The 23700-nt window shown below is 32.5% G+C and overlaps 2 protein-coding genes across 2 annotated transcripts in view; both read left to right on the top strand.

The window, feature by feature from the left end:
- LOC130896219 (zwei Ig domain protein zig-8) overlaps positions 1 to 18027 on the top strand; it is a 294191-nt gene extending 276164 nt beyond the window's left edge. Inside the window, exons 4-5 of the mRNA XM_057804161.1 lie at positions 9179 to 9475; positions 12449 to 18027. Coding sequence (XP_057660144.1) covers positions 9179 to 9475; positions 12449 to 12558 — 407 coding nt within the window. The 3' untranslated portion in view covers positions 12559 to 18027. The remainder of the gene's footprint in view (positions 1 to 9178; positions 9476 to 12448) is intronic.
- Positions 18028 to 20504: 2477 nt separating this feature from the next.
- LOC130896217 (testis-specific serine/threonine-protein kinase 1-like) lies at positions 20505 to 21875 on the top strand. Its single transcript, XM_057804159.1, has one exon. It carries the CDS (start codon positions 20593 to 20595, stop codon positions 21748 to 21750), a length of 1158 nt encoding a protein of 385 aa, XP_057660142.1. The 5' UTR covers positions 20505 to 20592; the 3' UTR covers positions 21751 to 21875.
- The last annotated feature ends 1825 nt before the right edge of the window (positions 21876 to 23700 follow it).

The following is a 23700-nucleotide window of genomic DNA, read 5'->3' as shown; positions in this document are numbered from 1 at the left end:
TGAGATTAATAATACCTGTTAATCATATACTGAGGCTTATCAAATTTCTAGATTGTATCTTATAGAAATGATTCAATCAGTTCACTTAACAATTTCATGGACAGATATTAATCCTCCATTATTTAAAAACCGTACGTCATTGCAAAGGCAATTCGAGATACGTGACTCAGAGTTCCAGACTGTGGAGACAGATGGAGAGAGAAGATGAGAAACGTACGCTTGTAATCAGCACGTTTTTAGATTGAGAGCTTGGTCCAGATATTATGGAGTGCATGAATGGACTTTTATGTTAAGTAAAAAGACGAAACTGGATGTATAACTTATTTTCTTTCAATGATTCAAGAATGTGTTATGGAATTCGAGAGATATTTTTGCCGGAACTAGAGGAAAAAGTTCATTTGTTTTGTCCGTTGTGACGGGATTCATTACAAGACGAGTGAAAATACAAAAATCCTGACAACTTTTGTTTCATTCAAAATTTATTTTTAGGTCCAATAAATGACGAGAGGGTATTTGTTAGAGTAAAGTTTTGTTCGGAGAATAGATTCGCGTTGTATGAGCAGCTACAATAACGCTCATATCTCACAACAAAACCCAAGAATTATTCATGGAAGGAAAGTTTTCCAAACGAACGTAGAAATACTTCATCATATATGAAACGAATCTTTCTAAAGTTTACACTATAAGTAGAGTGAACATTTATTATCCCAAGAAATAATAACAATAGATATATATTTAGTTTGGTAGATTCATAAACCAAATGGCGTGAACAAGAATAATTGTAAACTAGCACGGTCTCATAATCGTTACGGCTAAACGCAAATGATCCAAGTTTTCCTCTTCTACACTTTGTTCAATCGTTAGAAATTGTAAATTCACACTCTAAAGATGCTTGTTGCTACTTACAGCTCCAACTTCAGAGCTTTAATCTGCTACATCGTTTATATTAAATTAACAAACGAGAATTAAATTTGAACAGTGATGAAATTTAATCCAGTTTCACGTTTTAATAAGTGTTTTTAATGTCATCCAATGAATTATAATTTATCACCAGATTATAATTTATAACAAGCTTTTTATAAACATAATATGATCAAAATTCATTCCATAAATGATTGTTGAATGATTGATATGGACTCTAAATAATTATACTTTGTATATCGGCAGGTGTAATAATTTTTAACGTAAATAACAGCAAATTTCACCTAGTGAAGTGAAGCGATAGACTCTGCTTTTGTTCCTATTCTTAATAAAATTCCGTGGAAATTAATCTCCTTCTTGTACTAGTGATTTTAAAATATGTAGTGGAATTGTGGCAAAATTGAACACCAAAGTATGCTAACCCCAATATATTTCGAGCTTTCGAATATTTATTTATTCATCGTCTGGGAATAGAGTTGGTACACTTTCGTATTTGATTTTGCCAAAATCTTAAATACTGAAAAACCAGCTGGTAAAGACTTTGAATAAAGAATGAACTGACGTTTCGGCTTTTCTTCAAGTCTTTATCAAAATATATCGACCCGACTCTTACAACAAGTATACGGAAAATTGTATAATATATTCAAATAAAGTAATAGTTATTGAATTAGAAATTACATATGGATTTTACACAAGCTGACAACGTAACTTGAGTCAAGTGATAGCAGAACACGCTGGATTGATGGTTTGAGATGCAAGAACAGTTTTAAGATAGAATATCTTCAAGATAAATCAAACGAAATACTGATTTTTTGTGATAAATAAATTTATTTTTGTGAAAAAAATTGCATCTGCACTCTAATCCTCCTATATAAGCAAGCAGGTTTTTTCTCATATGTAAATAATTTTGAATCCATATCGAAGCCGGATAATAACAGAAAATACAGAGGCGTGTGTAATATCGAAAGTAGCTAGACATAAACTAGAAATAGAAAAGCTTTCGTGAGAACACAAGGATAACGATCACACTGAAAACTTTCTAAATTTAAATAAAAAATTATACAGTTTTTTACAGTGGCACTTTAAAATGGCACATGGACACCTCTTTGTTAAAAGATTGTCCACCACTATAATTGAGAATAGTGTCAAAAAATAAATTAACTTTTTCCCAAAATTTTCATAACAAATAATATGAGTTCATTTAAAACAAAGTGGTAGAACTTAGATATTATACGATTTGAGTCATGTCGAAAGGGTTTTCAGAATTATTAAATTAATATACAGAGTGAGTTTTATGTATGGAACGCCTCTATTATATCGGAAACGGCTTGTACTATTTTTATTAATTTTTGTGTACAAGGGTCATGTGATACGGCTGGTATTGTGGTGGTATCTATATTGTATTTTTAGAAATCCATAAGAGATACTAGATAATATTTTTCATGTGATATTCTTTATACCTAAATCGCCATAATTTCGGAGTTATAGCTATATTTACAGTATCCCCAGTTTAATTTGAATATTCTTCAATAATTTGTGCTCATACAAATCTCGTAACAAGGTTTAGTGTCAGTGAGTTAGTAAAAAGTTTAATGAAACTGGTGCAGTAAAGTATTTATCCAAATCATGACGTAGAAAACATGCAACAACTGAAGACAAATCCATAGATGTTCGTGTATGTAGAAGTAGATTACGAATTCTTATCTCTGTGGTAATCCTATCTTTTAATTCCTGAATATTGGCAGGTTTTATTTTATAAACGATGTTTTTTATGTCACCGTACAGGAAACAGTCTAAAGGATTCATGTCGGGTTATCACGGGGGCCATTCGATAAAATCACGCCATCCAATCCATTTTCTGGGAGACACATTATTCTGGAAGTCTGAAAGTTTCTAATAATGAATTTTTTTTCAAATGCAACTTAAAATATTTATTTGGATTTGGTCATCTCAGGTATAAAACTTTTTTCCAATAAATTTAAATACGCCAGACCATTCAAATTACAATTAAAAAGGGACCAATTTCATTCCAGCTCATACCCTCACTTTTTCGGAATATTGGGTGTAGGAATCACGCATTCAACGAGGATTGTTACGTGACTAGTATCTACAGTTTTGCCGATTTACGTTTCCATTAATACAAAAAGTGGCCTCATCGCAAAACATAACATTACTTAAAAAATTCGGATCCTTTTAATTGTAACAATTTTCCATCATTAGGTCTGCAAACTCTTCACGTCATATGACAACTCTTGAACCAACGTTACTTTGTTTGGATGAAATTTATTATCACGCAACATTTTCATTACGGATGTTTGCGAAATATCAAGTTCGCTGGATATTTAGTATCTAGTACTCAAGGGTGGATTTGTTCTCAGTTGATGCAGTTTTTCTTCGCTCTGATTTGGATAAATCTTTAAATGAGCTAGTTTCGTTATACTTTTTTACTAATTTACTGACAGTAGATCTTGTCATGAGATTTTGGTTAGGATATAAATTATTAAAGATGTTACACGTTGTTGATTATTCGTTCTTTTCCAGATAAACGATCCACTGTGACTTTTAATACAATTAAACGATAACAATTTATTGAAACGACAAATTTGTTATTGTAACAGTCATAGCCACCCAAATGCATTATTTTAACTTCGGCGGAGATATCGCAAATGTAGCTTTCGCAGATGACACCGCTATCATAGCTAGAAAAACTTATGAATAGTCTGCAATAGAAACAAAAACATTTGTAAATTCAAACCATACGTTGGAGAGTTCCATTTAATGAGAATAAATCTTCTTCTTCTTCTTCTACTTCTTGGAGATCTGTCGATCTGTTAATTCTGAAGGTGCCTCTGCATTTTTTCCTGATAGGTGGATTGCCAGCTATCTATTCACCTTTTAGGTGGTCTCCCGGGAGGCCTTGAGCCGGGCGGGTTGTTTTCTAGGACTATACTCGGAAGTCTGTTCTCGTCCAAACGTGTTAGATGGTTGTACCACTGCCTCTTACGTTGTCTTCCCCATCTCACAATGTCTTGTATCCCGCGTTGCTCTTTGACTTCTGTATTTCTCACTCTGTCTCTTCTTGTTTTCCCCACTATTGTTCTCAGTGTGTCCTTGAGAATACTCGTGAAATTTTTCATTACCGTATTCAGGAGAGTTATTCCTCTATAGTTTTCTGGGCTGGTTTTTAGTCCTTTCTTGAATACAGGTATGGTGATACTGTTATGCCATTCGTCTGGTGTTTCCGTTTTGTTTAAGATTTTTTCAAATAGTTGCGTTAGTTTCCTCGCAAGTTCGGGGTCTCCATATTTTAAAAGCTCGTTTGGGACGCCGTTTGAATGAGCGATAGGCCATTAAATTGTCAAATTACCGGGCTTAATCTCTTCATGCTCTCTTTATTTCATAATTCAAAGAACACGCTAACTCAAATATATAAATAAACTGTCGAGTAATCACCATCTTGCCCTTAATGTTTTATATAGAATCACGAAAATTGTAAATTCCCATTCACAAGACGTTTCTCGGTAATAACGGCAATTTTGTATATCTCCTGTAATCTTCTAGCTCATTTATTTCGACTTTTGTTACTATAAACATAAAACAGCAACAGTATAAAACGATAACGAATTTTCAGTTTGCTTCGTAGATAAATGTAGCAGCTACTATTTGGAAATAAAATAATTGACCACAAAAAATAATATCGCATAAGGTTACAATGAATTATCATGGAAAAGGAAAATAGAACATTCCAATTTCAGATTATGCAGGGATCACAATAACAGTTGATCTTTTTAAAAATAAACTAAAAATTTGAAATGAGATGCTGATTCAAAATAAAACAATTTCTTGATATTTTTCAATTAGCATGATGCAAATTGAAAACTCCTTAATCCATTCGTTTTCTTTCTCTTTGATTTTTAAAATACTACGGTAGCAGCGACGACATTTCTAATGAAAATTTATTCACGAATACCATTGAAAGTCGAGATACCATTCAAGTTTCTAATCTTCCGTAACAAAAACATTAAAAAAACAAACAACGGCTTTAACAAAGCTGTAGAACAACATTTTCATTATGTTTTGAGGACGATACTTTAATTTCAACTGAAATGCTAATTCAATCGACTACTTGAGTTTAAAACAGAATTTTCATGAACTTCTTTTCCATCGAAAACAAAACAAAAAAGCCTTTAGATCACAATAAGTTATACAGCTGGAACGTTATTAAATGTTACATGAAAAATTAAACTAATTAACTGATTAGAATGTATACCAATCAAAGAAAACATGAAATAAATCTTGAATGTTGATTATTTCGTCAGGTAACTGAGTTTATTAATATGATATTGCACAGAAAAGCTTTCAGAATTAGGTATAGTGACCTTATTCTGAGATCTGATACATACCTAAATAAATTGTTTCGTTAATAATTTTTCTTCTCTATTATTTATGCTATGCAAAAAAATGAAGTCACCCTGCTATAGGTACCAAAACCGATCAGAGTAGATGGAAATGAAATAGCAGACAAACTTGCTAAAGTGAGGGTCTATGAAGCGTTTGTAGGACCCTTTTATGGAATCTACTACAGGACAAACGAGAAAACACCGAAATAATCCACAGGGATTGAAACGAGAAAATGTACGTACCAACCTAAGTGAGAACATTGACACTTCATTGGAAACTTGGATTTGATGGAATGCAATGTACAGATTCTACTACGTGGAGAATTAAACCTCCGAAGTGTAACCGACTCTAGAAATCTAGAGCTAGATCAATTGTAAACACAGGGGATGCTCCATGTGCCACACAAAGAAAAAGAGACATAAAAGTTCCTTTTTCTATTGATATGCTGCAAAATGGTGTTTTTGGGGGTTGTGGTTATAAAATACCGAAGTTTAAATTTTGTAATATTTTTTCCAAGCTTCAGAATAACCCTGATTCATCAATGGATACAGAGAATATCATTAAAATGTAATGTAATAAAATTGTATGCATAAAATTTTTATACCATAATTTTTTTTTATAATCGAGACTGAGGAGGGTTGATACATTTTTTAATCAACCAAAAAATACTTGAGAGCCTTGAATAATTCACATAGAAGAATTGTACATATCAAAAATAAGTACTCTTCTAGTTTTCATGACGAGCCATTGAAAATAATCAGCCTTAAACATATTTTGAACTACTCGTTCTTTCTGTATGAAGTATAAAATATTCTATATTAAGAAGGGATGATACACCATATAAGGGATCCTTGATATAACAACCGAACTAAGGTTTGCATTTAATAACTTTTCAAATATTTAATTTCTAATGGAACAAACTAATAATTTTACTTCAACTAAAAACTGTCTTCACCGGAAGAAAATTTTTAGAAACCGCAAACATACCTGCTTCTCAAAGAATAGACGTAAGTATTTGAAAACAGACCAATTCATACTTCCGTACTTACTTAAAGCAAACGATAAGTATCTGCTACCTCAAGCGGATGCACCTACCAAAACTTGGTGACTGTAATTTGGTAACATCTTCATCATTGAATCGTCGGCCACATAAAAAGTTTTTTGCGTGTCACGAACCGAATATACTCGATCTAAACATTGACCGACATAATAAGTCCACGTTTATTTTCCAATAGCTCTTCAATATTTATCCACTACTTTACACTATCGGCCCTATTTTTCTTCAAATATAATTCCCCAGCACTGTATTTATTGAAGGCTTATTTCACAAGAGAGGCTCTGGTGTTCGAAGTGATGAATTACTATTTCTTCTCAGGAATCTCAGAAGCCACACGGTGTTTCGTTCTTTCCATAATTTGACGAATTATGTTTTTCAGTCTCCATTCATGCTGTGTTTGGCGGATATACTGCCAGCTAATTTCCCTTGGCTTGAATTGTATGTATAACTGACATGACCATTGCTTTCATCCGATATGGGAAGTTTGGTTTTTTATCATTCCTGCTTTTCCACGTTAATGGCTTTGTGAATAAAAAAATTTCATACCATGGATGTTTTATGAGGGAAGTATGATACACGTTCAACCATCCCATATGGAAAGTGTATCAAGCTTCTCACACATATCCGAACTTTAAAATGTCATAAACATAGAATACATAACCTCACTCAATATCATCAATTATAGACAAGGCTAGAGAGTGGATTTACATAATATTTATGATGCTTCAAGTCCTAAACACTTGCTTGTTTAAATAACACAAATTTTGTTTCAAAAACTAGCTATACTATTTTTTTTTTTTCGAAATCACTGATATTATTCTAATAAAAACAACTTGTCAAATGTAAGTGGTGTCTAAACTCCAGAATATCATCCTTCCTCAGTCTTCTCTGCAATGTTCTATTTTTACGTTATATTTTGACCATATTCGCAGTTCTCAATTATGAATTCACAAGTATTGAAAAGCTCGAGATCCATATGATAAAACAGTACTTTACTGCTACAACCCTAGAATAATTACCATTATCACCAAAAACTTCCTTTAAATTGACATTCTGAATTATATATACTTACTACTACTTACTACTTCAATAATTGATCTTATTTCATGTAGAATATGTCAATTTTTCTCTCTCCGGGTTGAAAAGTTCACTTTTCGTCCATGGTATGCGGGCCTATTCTCTCCCGAAAAGAACTTTCTTTGGCTTCCGGTATCGTAACAATGACTTGTTTATCGAAATGTTTGCTTTACACGACATTTAGTGTTTATTACCGCGTGATAATACAGAATTGAAATTAAAAAAAAAAAAAGAAAAGTAGGGCGATGCTCTACTAAGTAATGTACTAATTAAACCGTGGCCATCCATTACGTCGGAATGGATATTTGCAAACACAAAAAAATAGATATATTTCCTCAATTCTCTTTGACGGATAATAAAATTTATCCCCACATCGAAATTTATAGTCTTCTATCGTATAACTATAATATTATAACACAAAATTGACAAATACCGACAAAATAATATTCAAAAATGCTTCAATATATTCTGAGGTATTGTCTGTTTTAATAACGACATTCAGATAACAATGAAGTCAAAAATTTGTTTCATTCAGATGACATCTTGTTCTGTTATTCAACTCAAATGATTAAGAAATCTCATTTCCTTCGCATTTTTTCAAAATTACTAACTAGCAAAAATCGCCTGTTTTGTCTTGTAATGAAAGGTATTATTGAGTTTTTCTTTCTTCTAAATTTACAAACAAAAACGATATCATAATAGCGACAGTCCAATTTCATTTTATTGGACATAAAAACGTTTTGGTTGATATTTTCTTGAAAAAGAAATGAATGTAGAGTTTTTTGCGCTTGTCGAAAACATCCCATTCTCCCTAATAAAATTGGTTTTTCGTTTACACGTGCCACAATAAAAAATAACATAGGTTTGAAACGAATTATTTGTGAATATTAAGAGCGGGACAAGTTTTTTAGTAAATATTTCAGTTTGACATACAACCTCAAATATTATTAACCCGCTCATACAAGGGTTGTATGGAAAGTTGCCTATATTACAATTAAAGGAGCCTCTATACTTAGTCCAGCCAGCTCTATAATCCTTTTACCCCTTCCAAGTAATAGTTGCCGATTTTCTCATTAAAATAGGCGTTTACGTATATAATTTCTCTTTTGCAAGTAAAAAAAAATAGTAACAATCGCTAGGGACTCGGGATCTGTTGAGAGGACAAACAATTCGGAGACAATTCGAGAATTTAGGTAAGGATATCACTGAAGGGTGAGAAGGAGAATTCTACTACTTTTTTTCCTAATTTTTATCAATTTTTCCTAATTTATTATGCGAAATCCCATTCTGTTATTATTTTATATTTTTGAAGATAGTCGGTAGATAATCAAAAAGCCTGCGTCTATACCAAAGCAAACTCAACGTGAGCTGAGACGCTTGATATAAATATTTTCCGATCATAGATAAAACTAGAGTCAATTTTAAATGATCCTAGAAAGCTCCCTATGCTTTTATACATTGAAATAATATTCTTTAACAATCAATTTTCAAATTTAAAGTGTTAAAATAACGATTTTGTACTTTCTAGTTCCATTTACTATCAAAATGTAACGATAATTGGTATTTGAAAAGTTGTAACGATCAACAATTAGTAAATAGAAATGAGATATAATGACATAAATTCGTCACGAAAGTTATCATCTTTTTATAACCTTCTTATATACTATTAATTACTCCAGTTTCATCCCATATCACCTATTCTGAAATCTCTTGTTGTTTCAGAACCTATAACGCAAATTCTTGGTAGTCCGGAGCTGTTTATCAACATGGGCTCAACGATCAACTTGACGTGCATCGTACAATACGCCCCCGAACCACCACCGAACATTATCTGGTCTCAGAATTCTGAGGTGATCAATTTCGATTCGCCCAGGGGAGGTATCAGTCTGGTCACGGAAAAAGGATTTATAACGACAAGTCGTTTGCTGATCCAAAAAGCAGGACAAGGCGATTCAGGCCTTTACACATGCACCCCGTCCAACGCGAATACTGCCAGTGTCCGTGTTCATATTCTAAATGGTAAGTTTGTACACTCAGAAACATTTCTTAGTTTGATTGAATACTATTTACATAAAGGTGCAACCTTGGCGATTGATCTACTTCGATTCTCTAATACGTATGACAATATTTATATTAACGAAGCAAAAATTTTCCTACATTAGTCAATACTATTGAATAATTATTCTGAAACGGATTTTGATCTAGTATGAACATGGGTACATAGTATGCAAATATCTCAGCAGAAACATTAAAATAGAATCGTAACAATGACAAAGATCGATTACATTGCGTCAGAAATTTTTGATACATACATTGCAATGCAACAATAATTAACAGATCAACATTTGGAATCATGTTTGAGATTTGTCATCGTATGAATCAAATTTTGGAAAATTCCATTTAGTTGCCAGTAAGATATATTTTACAGAATATGTTACGCCTAAGGAATAAAAATAGGCTTGGACATGTTTTTGTAGAGCACAGGTTTATTGTATATTCTATTTTCATGAAGTTATATAACTATAGAAATGAGTGTAATTTTATCCAAATTTTACACGTTTTTTACTTGATTTATTACAGAAGTTCTGGGAGTTCTTAATTGACATATCACATTGTTGCATATTTACAACTTAAAATATAAACATTTCAACAATGACATAATATGAATATGATTCGATTGAATAAAGCAAACGAATTATTCATTTTAGAAATTCTCGTTCTACTTTACTTTTTAGGCGACACTTTTTCTTAATCTTTCAAAATATATTAGATAATATATGATACCTTTGTGTATTGATTTTGGAAATGAATATTTTATTGGATGAAGTGAAAATTGTAAGTTGTCTAATATTGAGATATATTAGTTCGGAAAAATTTTCATTGAAGTTAAAGGGCAACGTCAAACTTTGGAAGTCACAAAAAAGGGGAGACGGAAGTTTGTTCAATTAGAAAAGTTGCAAGGTTTTGAAGAAAGTATTTTAAATGTAAATACCAGTGTTTCGATTTGTATAGCCTCCTATATTGCTGTCTACGTTAGATTTCATTTTGAAACTTTGTACCTAATGCTTTTCAACGATTATTGATTCAGTTGAAGAATGTTAACCTCAATTCATTACTAGTTCTTGGAAGTTTTTAAAAGTGATCAAGTTGATAAAGTAATACTTTTTGAAATTATGGAAATACACAGAAAACATATAGGAAAATATATAGTGAACCAGTTTGGTATACAATTTGATTACAGGACGAATTCAAAATGTCAAGTCTTTGAATACTATTATGATTCGACAATTATAATATTTTATAGACGTTTGTCAACAATATTTCTTTGAACAGATAATTTCTAAGAGAATATTGACACATAATGACATATCTTGTTCACAAAAGTCTCGTCCGAATTAAATCGTAAGAAGGTGGTGAAAGGCTACTTCACCCATGATATTTGTTCTTACAAACATCAGCCATTTTGTGCATTTTCTGATTTTATACTTTGACTTGTGTTATTATGGCGTACAAGATATTGGAGTCACTCGCAATAAAAAACAAGAAATCTGGGACCTGCGAAACCGATGGGGAATTGTAATGCCGCATACAAGAATTTTATAGAGTTAACTCATCTTAAAATCGACTAGAGCTTAAATCAACTCAAAGTACAAAGTACCCTAAATATTCACAATAACATCCATCTGAAAAATTCAATTAAACGATAAGGATTTCTAAAACAAAAGTTATCGATCAAATAAAATATGAAAATGACGTCATCAGATCATCCACATTGACAAAAGTTACTCAGAATAGGAATTTCTGAATATTTCATTTGTCTCAATCAGGAATTTATTGAAAGCCCCTGGTGCACAAACAAGATACATTGAAGATATGGAAGATTACAACAGTGCTCTTATAGTTAATACACCCGTCAAAACGAAGACATCCAGATCTTTTCCCATGCCAGGAAACTTGTAGAACATATCTCTTACTGCGGCCACTTTAGGACACATCTTGTTTATTTTTAAATCATCAGAATAATACATGCGCCATGCAAAAACCACCGTTACCAAATGTTACATCGACAACACAAAAAACAAGTTACGATGAGGAAAAAATGAAAAAGTAATTGACAAGACTAAATCTACCATACAAAGTGTCAACAGTTTTTAAAGAAGAACTACTTTAAATATGTAGGTAAAAGAAAATCCACTCACTACTATAGCTAATAACAACTATGGTTTCTTTTATCCGAAGAGTAAGGAAATGATCATCCTCACCATAAGTCTCCACACGAAACCGACCGGTGTTTGGGGCTGTTCAACACTTCCACTATCTACTAAAACCCTTTTTCTTTAAACTGAATCGTTCCAAGGTTTCCATCCTGGATCCCCTAGATTGACTGTTATCGCTCGATTTACAATTACTCTTTAGCTGTTGATTCACATCGTTCGGTCATTCACTTAATTATCCTGATAGATTGTTTCTAAGTACTTAGCTACGGAGTCTCAGTTCTAATATTCAAGAGTGAATTTGCAGTATTTCTACATATAAAGAATGTGTGCTCTGTGTTGTCCATAACTTATTAGTGATCGAAACAAGCGATGCTTTATACTTTTTCTAAGATCGAAAATACTCATCTAGATAGTTAAGACCAGAAAACGTTCTGTTTCTGAATTTTTCGATGATTCTATCATCGTTTTCTGTCCCCTACGTTTAAGGTGCGGCTCCCACAAAGCCTTTTCTCGCACCTTTACGTCGATTTTTAATTTGTGACTGACATCAACAGTCTCCTATTAGTAGTAAAGGATTATTTCTCTATATTCGACTGAGCGGCTATGTAACAGCTGATGCTTCATCTGCTGTTTCACTTATCAACAATTGTAAAATGACAAAAATTAATGAGAAACTATGTTTTCTTATAGCTGGTAATTTTAGATGAAGTATAATACTCTATTTACATCAATTTATCACTGAATTGGGTCATCAAACACTTTTTTTTATTTACAGGTGAGCATCCAGCAGCAATGCACCATGGACATGGAACATTGACGAGTTTTTCGCATGTTACCTTTATCTTTAGTCTAGTACTATTACTAATCGTTCGCCCTCCAACGTAGCAGCTTTTTTAAAATTCATAGGTTATTATAGATTTCAAATAAAAAATCTAATGGAGCAATCATCCTTTCAAAATGAAATTTTTATCTTTCCTTGCAGATTTGCAATCTTCATTACTCCTTAATAAATTAGTAGTGGACATAAATTTCAGCATTATTCTAAATTCCTATATTTTTTTTTTCAAAAAACTGCATTAATCTTTCAATGGTTTCTATTCACAAATAAATTGATAACTAATTCTTAATACCATATATCAAGAAACATAATGGATGTTTCACAAGAAGACAAATCTGGTAGTTAGGGGGAATGTTTAACTTTCACAATGGTTTCTTGAGCTGTATACATCTTGCGAAAATCATTTTTACATCTATTTAGTTGAAAATACAACAATTATACTAGCAATAGAAACTTAGACAATAACTATTTTGCCTGATTTCTGGACCCTAAATCACTTTGACCGGATTTAAACCACTCTTCAACCTCATGCTTTGATTCACAGTCATGGTACTGACTCCGAACCTCATCTACATCATAAAACGATGGAAACAATTTTATCGGTTCTAAAACGATCAAACTGAAAACATCAACCAAAATATTAGTTATAACTTATATCTAAAAGTTAATTGACGATCTGGCATGAATATCTCTTCTATTTTAACTTTGTTTTCTGGAATTAATGCACTTTTTTGACATCCTTTACGTGGATAGCCTTCAAGATTTTTAGACTCGACTAATACTCGAAATATGCCCATGCGGCTCACTAAATGCTCTTGATTGAATCAAAACTCTCGTGATGTAAGCAGGGAAAAACATTTTTCGAATCATTTCATTTGCTATAAAATTTAACCGATTGAAATTTAAATAATATCTAGTAATTAATTGATAGTACCAATAATTTGGAATAGTCTCAATGAAAATTTACCATCTTGAGGAAATGATTGCTCTTTATACCACACATATTGTGATTTGACACTTTTGTTATACAGGGTGGTACAATTTATAACGGTAAACTACGATTCACTTTAACATTTCAAACTGTGGTTTTTCGTACATTAATATTCAACAACCGCGCTACATACCATCCTGAATTTTGTATTGGTCCAGAATTTTTACATAATTGTATTCGAAAACACGTTGTGTTAAAAACATTTAACAAAATCTGGACACTCTAACCATTACTTTCATCAATGATCTTATTCATAATCCCAGTTCAATTTCGGTGTTAACTTTCTAACCAAACGCAATACAAAAGCAAATTAATTGTCTGGGTATATAGGGTTAGGATAAAGTAATGTAAACTACTTCAATTATGAGTCTCAGATTCTGTTTAATGCAATTCCCGTGATTAATTGTATATATTCAAGCATTTATACAAACTAACATGTATTTGCTTTCATACTAATCACATATCGTTGCTTTTTAAATACCTGTCCAATTATTTAATTATGTAACAAATTTATTTACGATAAGAAGGTTTAAGAATAATTGGGATATAGCCATTCAGTCTACGGATATTGAAATCAATAATCAAATTTCCTTTAATTTTATCTGGGACAACTGTAATAATTTCTTTTTGAAATCCATTTTTGATTCGATATGTCTTGGGGCGTTGGTATGAAAGCAAATAAAAAGTATCTCAAATTTTTGGGACCACTAAAGGGTAAAACGTTACATATTACTTTCATTTCACAAACTTTCAATTCTTACATGTATAATTTGCGAACAAAAATTTTATCGCAGCTTTGCCTGTGAATAAAGGGACATTACCAGAATATATTTTAATTCTCGTTAAAGGTAAAGGCTCGACATAATGTTCGGTGAAAAACTATCTGTAGAATACGAATCTTTTTGCCTTTCAACTGTTCAGGTAGCTCAGATTACAAGATGAACAAAGAACTTCATTAACTTTTCTCTCGACGACGCATACCCGAAAATCAATACGTAATGGGTGAATTTAAAATCATTCACTACCTACTTAGTTAAAAGACTATCCTGGTTCCGGAAAAAGGATCTCTCACTTTGAATTTATACACAGAAATGTTAGAGTAAGAGGAATTACGGATAACAAATTTATTGGAAATGTTGAATAGGAAAACTGATGAAGAGGAGGATTATTCCTCTAGGAAGTGTGATTTATAATCCAACGGCTTTGTAACAGGGAGAGGTAGGAATCATTTTCATTAAAGCAGTCTTGAACGTTGTAGGTACATGGATGGAGCGAAATAAATTAATTACACTACTCAATTGGCTACCAACATCATTAGAAATATTTATGCGTTACCGCATGCAAACTAACAATAATTTATGATACAGGGCGTCCAGAAACTCACATGCCAAACGCAAACGTGACACAGTAACGAGTAAATCTAATAGGTTTGTTTATTTATCCAATTTATTCGAAAGGAGCTTCTCACAAACCAATGTACGGGATGTCTAACTGTGAAACACCTCTTAATTGATTGTTCAGAATATGACCAGGAACGAAAAATAAACCAACTATTACATTCACCGAAAAAGCTACTTCAAGTAAACCCAAAGAAACTCATGAACTACCTGAAAGACTGCAAACTTGCTAATATCCCTGAGTGGTTGATACCTAGAAAAATCGTCTTGTTGTTAAATTGAATAGTTTAAGAATCGCTAAAGGAATGTGTCCTTACATTCATTAACAGAATTGTTCAATAATTTGTTGTAAAATTGCAAATCTTCGAGAAATTGAATTGGGTAAGTAATTTGTTCCGAATCATTGAGGATGTTGTGATGAACTTCAATCTAAAACTGTTGTCATATTTATAACATTCTGTCAGTACTTGGTTGGAGGTGTTAGTGAAAAGAAGTACCGTTATTCCAATTCTGTTGACATGGTACTCTGGTTTTTCTTGAAAGAAAGATTTTAAATCCCTATAAATAGTTATTGTTTAGCTAATGATATACGTTGAAGCAGTTTTCATGTGATGTTTTGATAGTTGGTTACCTACATATTGTTTGTTATAAGAGTCATTGAATCTGTCCATTTAATAACATGCTCCAAAGAAGGCCAAAAGGAATTAATTGCCTATAGCATAATAAAGAGTTCGCCAATGTAAATGCCGCAGGTTGGTGGAAATATAAATGAAATTATTAGAATTAGTAACGTTGTACAAGGCAGCATAGCTACAACGATTTAAAAGTTTTTTGGAGCCATTTTTTGTATTAAATTTAGGAGGGTTCATGATGGTTCATGATGGAGTAGAGACAAAAATGGAAAAATGTATGACTTGTATTATTAGGTTGATATGAACTGTTAGAGATTGATATAGAGGTTAGGATACAAAGCAGTATAAGAAAGAAGGACCTACTGTGGTCTCATTCAAAGTGGGAGCTCATTAGCTTCACAGTAAAAACTCTCTATAGAGCTAGATCGAAAAGCATCCAAACAAAGACATAGTGCTGTATTAGCTAGTTTAAATGGTCAGTATCTGGATAGGCAGCAACGAAATATATTCATGACAACCGTAATCTAATTTTCAATCCAAACTCAATCCAAAAACGTTGATTTCTTCGAGTACATTGTTGAAATCGGAAAAATAGCTCCGAATTCGATTTACGAATTCAAACATATCCATTTTTTTAGTATTTACCGCTCTCTCAAAAATCTAACCGAGCGATTCATATCCATTTATTAATCGAGCCATTTTATTATCAGAAATATGACAGAATCCTGACAAACCGAGCGTCAAGATAATTGATGGATCCAATTTAGGGCGCATAATTACTTTCGAATGAAAGGACGTAATCGCACAGATCCGTTCGAAATTAACTAGAATTAGTTCGGCTATAGATACGTCTCGCCCTTCAACCCGTTACCGTGTAATAGCAACTTTCAGGATATACACATTTTAGGCCCGTTTGTTCTGATCGGTGTATTCATGTTGTTGTGATTTAAACCTATTCGAATTTCGTTTACGGACCGGCTTGAGGATTGGAGCTTGAGTTGAATTACTTCATTAACCTAACTTAATCTATTCCACTACTATAGGTTATACCTACGATATATTTTGTACAGAATACAATTTCCCCGCGTTTCCGTCAAGGCAGAGCACCAACAGAGGAGATGCTTGAGCAGTTGCTCTGGATATCTTGCAATCACTTCTGTGTGACTACATATCCTGATGACTCTAATTCTTATGTCAATAGCATCTTTCACAATTCTATTGGTAATAGCAATGTTATTATCTCTTCGGAATTATCTCCCCTTGTCTCACCTTTAGCTAGCCTATATTCTTTACTGTTCCCTTCCACTTCATGATGTCCAAGTACCCAGCGGAAGCTTACACAAGGAGAGTGCCCCGGAATAGCTCATTACCACTTTTTATTTGACTTTTCTGATGCTACTCATCCTCCTTGACGGTTTGTGCTGATTGTTGCGTATCTCTTCAATTCACTACTTCCCTTAACAATCTGACAGTTATTGATTTTTATATAATCAGTTTCTTTAAGAACATTCCGGCTCCTGTTCAATGTTTTGTCACCTAACCATATGTGAGTATAGAGATTTCATTGTCGTTCAAGACTGATTTTTCATGTCTTTCTTCTCTTGTAGGAATGTTTATTTTTTCCTCTCCGTTTTTGTATACAATATCCAATTATTACAACTTTTATTCCGAAGATACCTCCGCAAAAAACTGAGTTATTTTGTTGTTTGTATATTTCTTTCCTTATCAATAACACATTTTACAAAGCTTACTGTTGTTTGAGAGGATTTGGAGTTACGACCATTATACAGCCTTTTATCAAAAAGGGCATGATACTTGAGATGAATTCCATGGTCTGTTGTTTTGGTGATAGTATGATATTCTCTTATAAGCTTTTCGCAACACTTATATTTGTAGTCGCTATATATGCTAAAATTTGCAATCAACACATTTTTATATAATGTAATGGTGTAATACAAGGCGATATCATTCAAATAAAAAAAATGTTCGTCCCTCTTCGCTTAGTACAAGGAAGTAAGGTCAAAAAATCACATTTTCTGAAGTATCTAATGAATTCCGCTGGAGCTTGCGACGCGACGCCGCTTGCAAGTACAGCTTAGAACCGACAGCAATCGACTCTTTAACGCTGATATCTCTTTCAATTCTGTTCCCAAAAGAAAATCTCATACCATATAACATTATAAGTAGAAATAAAAATATTTAGCCCGTAATTTTATGACATTTTTTTTTTTTTTTCGTTGCGACAGGATTAATACAAATAATAGAGATGTTTATAAGAAAATTGGTGTTACCTCATTTTGCTCCATCGGAATTTTGAGAAGAATCTAGTGGAAAGGTCGACTGTACTCATCTCACAGGTATAAAGTATAAATCGAAGATTGTCTAGGTTTTAGAATAGGATTTCAGGTGGTAGAAGTATTTGACTGCACTATAAGAAAATGTTTTTATGCTTCTGAATGTTCTTGATTTCAGGTCTCTTGTGTTTTAAAATTAGTTTCTTCCATAATTTTTGAAAAACAGATAAAAAGTTGACGCTTCGACTTCTTTCAGTCTTTATCAAAATATTTTGATAAAGTCTAAACATCAACTTTTTCTCTGTTTTTCAAAAATTATGGAAGAAACTAATTTTAAAACACAAGAGACCTGAAATCAAGGACATTTAGAAGCGTGAACATAACATAGGTCTAATAAATAAGAAATTAAACAGAAGGTTTTTCGTCCTATCTATATGTTTTTGCTCATCGACCTCCATATATCTCAAAATTGAGGCAATATTCTGAACTAAATTAGCAGATTTTATTGTTTTTTATAAAATATTGACCATTGTTCACAAAATACAAGGTTTAAAGAATATTTAAATGAATTAAATTGTAGTATTGTTCTAAAAAAAGGTGCTGTTGTCAATTTTCTTTCACTCCATATATGACTTGAACGTGTTCTTTACCCGATAGACTTTTAAGTATACATTTCGCAAAATCTGCTTTCATTTCATCTGTAAACACAGGGAAACACTCGTCAGGTTTTGTTTCGTTCTTGGGTGAGAAGACACGTCCTAATTAACTCATCCTGTGTCAGATTCTACTCATGATACTGCTCTGTGACAAATTTATTTTCACAAACAGAAATCATTCAAATTCCATTCAAAAAAAGACAGTAATAAGTAAATAGGTACCTTCGCCTATCAACAAATACATTTGGTACTTTCAAATTAAACTATTTCATCTTTTGATAAAAATAGATATTTTTTCGTATTAAGAGTGTTTCTTTTCAAGAATCGCGACAAGTTTGAACAATATTAGGGATATTAATAATTTTTCTAAAATTGAGCACCAGAAAAAACTTTTTAAAAGTAAACTATCTGCTGATTGTTATTTGCTAATCTACGGATATTATGGTGAAATCTACTGAAAAGCTTTTAATTTGAATTTGTGAATATTTTATCATACAAGTATTTCAAGTTCAAATATTAATCTATGTTTTTCTAATGGGGTAGAACTTGTTGGGTAGAAAATGAAAGCCGTCGTAACAGTCTCTTCCAACTTTTTTTAGCCTGAAAATGTAACGTTTATCCTTTGTGAATCATTTTATAAACATATAAGGATAACAGTTATAACACAATATTTGTACATATCAATATGTTAGTAAATAAAATTGTAAGCAACGATTTTCTCTTGTAAATATTGTGGAAATTCTAATTAGTTATAAGATTGATTAAATATTTTGTACATATTTGGAAATAGATGTATTAGTGTCAAATAAAATAAGATACAATTTTATTGATTATTTCAATTGTTTACACTGTTACTTTTCAGTATTAACTCTAAAAATTATTTGATATCCTCCAAAGGATTGACCTTGGGTAGCAATACACTTATCAAAACAAAAAATCCTTAAGTACAAAAATCGTCTGAAGAGTTTCCTACTTCTACCTGACGATGTTAGCACGTATTATAAAGGTATGGTATCACTCATAAACATGGCAACATTACTTATAAATTCAGCGTTTCTAAAATTCTATTATTATTACATTATCAGAAACTAACAAAAATGCAAAAAATAACGTTCAGTTGATTAGCTCAATTTCTAGAAAAAAAATGTAAAGAAATGTTAATTAGATTTTGGTTGCTATTAAATTTGCTCGGCATAGATTTTAAGTACACAAGTTGTGTTTTAATGAACATTTTTGAATTAGTATAGTAAAACTTGAGTATTTAGCTATCATTGAATATTTGTTATCAATAGTTAATTCGTCTCCGCAACTGAAAGAGGAGTTGGACACTGTGTACGGGAATGTACCATCATTTACCGCCGTAATATTAATGGCAGCTGAATTCAAACTTGACTGAGCACATTGACCGCATAACGGAAGAACGAATTGTGAAAATATCAAGTGACAAATCACCAGCAGGGCAAAGAAGCATTGGAAGACCTTGGAAAAGATGGAGTGACAACCTCCCAGGTGACTGAGCAGAGGCAATGACGTGAAAGAAAACAGGCAATGATGCCTATACACAGCAGGAAGAAGAAGAAGAAGAAGAAGAATTCAAACTTGGCTGTGTCAGATTTAATAACGACGAGTGTTAATAGAGACATTGAAGATAATAGCGGCATATCAAAAGAGCGCTTTTGCCACAAACTCACTGAAAAATTATGCTATTCGCGCATTCGGTGCCGCGGTTGCTAACTTTGGGCCAAAAGCGTATTGAAATTAACATTTCCATGGCCTCATGGATGCGGCTTAAGCAAAATGAGTCTGATTTTTTGTATCGATTCTTAACTGTAGATAAAACCCGAATCCCCTACTATATGGAAGTACAAAAAAGGTTTGATGAAACACCTGATGTCGCAATTTCATTGTTAAAAAATTTAATTGTTGATTTGCAGTTTACATATACCATTTCTATTAGTTGAGATGAATTTCTGTGACAAGTACTTTAAATCGTGACGTCAAGTGACAGAGACGTTCGAAACTAACCTCTACTTGTCACGAATTGATTATGATAATTTGAATAAATCAAAAATTTCCAGTATTGTGTACCAAAATGTTACAAAACAGCAATTATGGGAAAGAACCTCCCACCTAAAGACTCGGATGAATTTGTTTTATCTCAAAAAGGTTATAAACTTTTTAAAAAACTTGGTGAGGGTTCGTACGCCCCAGTGTATTTAACTGAATACACGGGATCAAGAAAAAGCGATGAACCTAGAAAATTAGCATGTAAAGTAATAGATATGAAGAAAGCTCCAAAAGATTTTGTCAAGAAATTCTTACCACGAGAACTTGAAGTACTGGCTCTAATCAATCATCCGCACATAATTCACGTTCAAAGCATATTCCAAAGGAAACAGAAATATTTCATATTTATGAGTATAGCCGAAAAAGGCGACCTCCTAGATTATTTACTTAAAAACGGACACACTCAGGAAAATAGAGCAAGAGTATGGTTTAGACAAATAACTCTAGCTGTACAATATCTACATGAACTAGGAATAGTACATAGAGATTTAAAATGCGAAAATTGTCTAATATCCGCCAATAATAATTTAAAATTAGCTGATTTTGGTTTCGCGAGATTTGCAATAAATTCCGAAGGACAAAATGTCACTAGCTCAACATACTGTGGATCACTTAACTACGCAGCACCAGAAGTATTGAGGGGCAACCCTTATTTCCCTAAATCTTCAGATTGTTGGTCTCTAGGTGTAATTTTATATGCCATGCTAAATAAATCAATGCCATTTGAAGATAAAAACGTCAGAAATCTCATCAATCAACAAATGCAACGGAGGTGGAAGTTTCGAAGCAAAGTTTCAGATTCGCTTAGCGACGAAGTTAAAAACGTAACTAGAAGACTTTTAGATCCAGATCCTAATACCCGTTGGAAAATACCTCAAATTATTGAGTCCGATTGGATAAGAATGGATCCGAGGTTAATAGACCTAACCCCAGACGAGCAAAAGTGTCTCGAACAGGCCAGAATAGAGAACGCTAAGTATATTGAGAAATTGAAAAAGTCTACAGACATCAATTTATCTGAAGATGCAAATGCAACTGGTGCGCTAAAAATTATAAAACCTACTGGGTTAGATATAAACAATAAAATAGACCTTATGAAGTCTCAAAAGTTTCCAATTGAACAAGATTTATCTTTTACTGACAAATTATTTGACCCAGAAATGGAAAAGCGACGAGAATTCAACAAAAAGGCAAGAAAATAGATTTAAAAATGATGATGTGTAAAAATATTGTATTAATTTATGAAACGACATTGTTAGAACCATATACCTATTAATGTTCCAGTTATAAATAGTTCCGTGATTAAATAACTATCGCAACTAAATAATTGAATATTTATTTGGATCATACTAATTCACTACATTCTTTTCTTTAATGTGTGAAGGAACTTGTAATTTCATGGCACAATTTTGAGGTAATTAAACACGGCACAAACACAAACTTTTGAGGTTTGATGATTTCACACTCAATATACAAGTATTGTATGTTTATAATAAATTTTACTTAAATACTTTTGTTATCAAATAAGTTTGATTAATTTTATTTTCAATTTGAAAAAATTATTTCAGAATATACAATAATAGCTTACACTGAAGCTTTCCCACGTCCGACTGTGCCGGACTAATCAAACATACTCTCTGATTTGCTTAAAATTCAAATATTGGGTAGTTACTATTAAATTTGAATTCAATTTCTATTACAAACAAACAAGTAGAAAGCAACATTGGAGGTACTGATCCGCTTGAGGTATTTTAGCTAGAAGGAAGGTGTCAGTAACTAAGCAAACTGATTTTTTTTATAAAAAACATCGAATTAAATTTATCATTATGAATTTTTCAATGATATGAAAGTCGAATTTATCTAAATGGAGTATAAATAGAGTATAGAATATTTAGAAAATTAATTTTTGTTCAACCGTCCAAAAACTTTCATCGTAGAAGAATTCTTCTTTCATTACCAAAATAATAATTCACACAATTAACATGAAATATCACTTTTTGAAAGATTTATCAATTAATTATTGATCATGTTAATTCTTAGTACAGTTTGAACAGTTACTTCCAACATAACTAACTAACCAACATAAATTCCTGAAGATGTTCCATGTTGTTCCAGTTGACTTCAAAATTATGTCAGATATTTGAATTTGTTTTGAAGGAGAATGAAAAAATTCAATATTTTGTAACCGACTTAAAAAATGATGATAACAAATCTAAGTAAGTAACGAAGTGAAAGAGTGGTACCTGCTACTGCTACCTTGTTTTTGGAGCCTGATAGATTCGTGGGTTGGCAAGGCAAAGTAATTGATTGATTGACAATATTGATAGGGTGAAGGAGAAAATCCGCACGTGTCTACTCGGAAGCGATCGGCGGCTTCAAACTTTACAGCGAATTTTCAAGTTGGATCTTAAACTGCATCCTTATAAGCTCCAGTTAATACGGGAAGTAAAAGATACCGACTTTGGAGCAAGTTTGGCATTTGCTGAAGAAATACTTAGTCGATTTTCCAACTTTGTTTACATCCTTTTTTCAGATGAGGCTCATTATCATTTACATGAGCTCATAAATCGACTAATTTGTCGTTATCGAACAAAATACAAAAATGAAACATCAAAAACCTCTGCATAGTCCCTAAGTAACGGTATGGGCAGCAATTTCAAGCAAAGGAATTATTGACCCAATCTTCTTTGAAGATTCACGAGGACGAAATATCACCGTTAACACAGACCGCTATGTTGCGACGTTGGAGAGATATTTGACTCCAGAGTTTGCGAGATCAAGAATAGCAAATATGAGAACTTGGTTCCAACAAGACGAAACGACCTGTCACACATCAAATTACTCTATGGCGGCTGTGAGACAGATGTTTCCTGCAAGGGAACACCTTAAACATAAAGTCAACATGAACAATCGCTAAACGCTAAAGGAAAATATCTGCCAGAAAGTGACAGCAATCTCTCCAGATTTATTGACAAGAGTTTTCATAAATTTGCGTTCACGTTTAGAAGAGTGCCGTCTTTCCTAATCATCACATCGTTTATTCCAACAATATCTTATGTGTTATATTAGCCTATACTTAATAAATGCACGTTCTATTACACCACTCTGGATTTCTTCCTCGAATTGCAGCTTGCACGCAATAGAAATTACAC

Source organism: Diorhabda carinulata, chromosome 7, assembly GCF_026250575.1.
Source record: "Diorhabda carinulata isolate Delta chromosome 7, icDioCari1.1, whole genome shotgun sequence".
In the NCBI taxonomy this organism is placed as follows: Eukaryota; Metazoa; Arthropoda; class Insecta; order Coleoptera; family Chrysomelidae; genus Diorhabda; species Diorhabda carinulata.
This window is presented reverse-complemented; position numbering and strand designations above follow the sequence as displayed.

Coding starts and splice junctions, on each gene's coding strand:
- LOC130896217 (XM_057804159.1), top strand. CDS start 20,593: ATGGGAAAGAACCTCCCACCTAAAGACTCGGATGAATTTGTTTTATCT.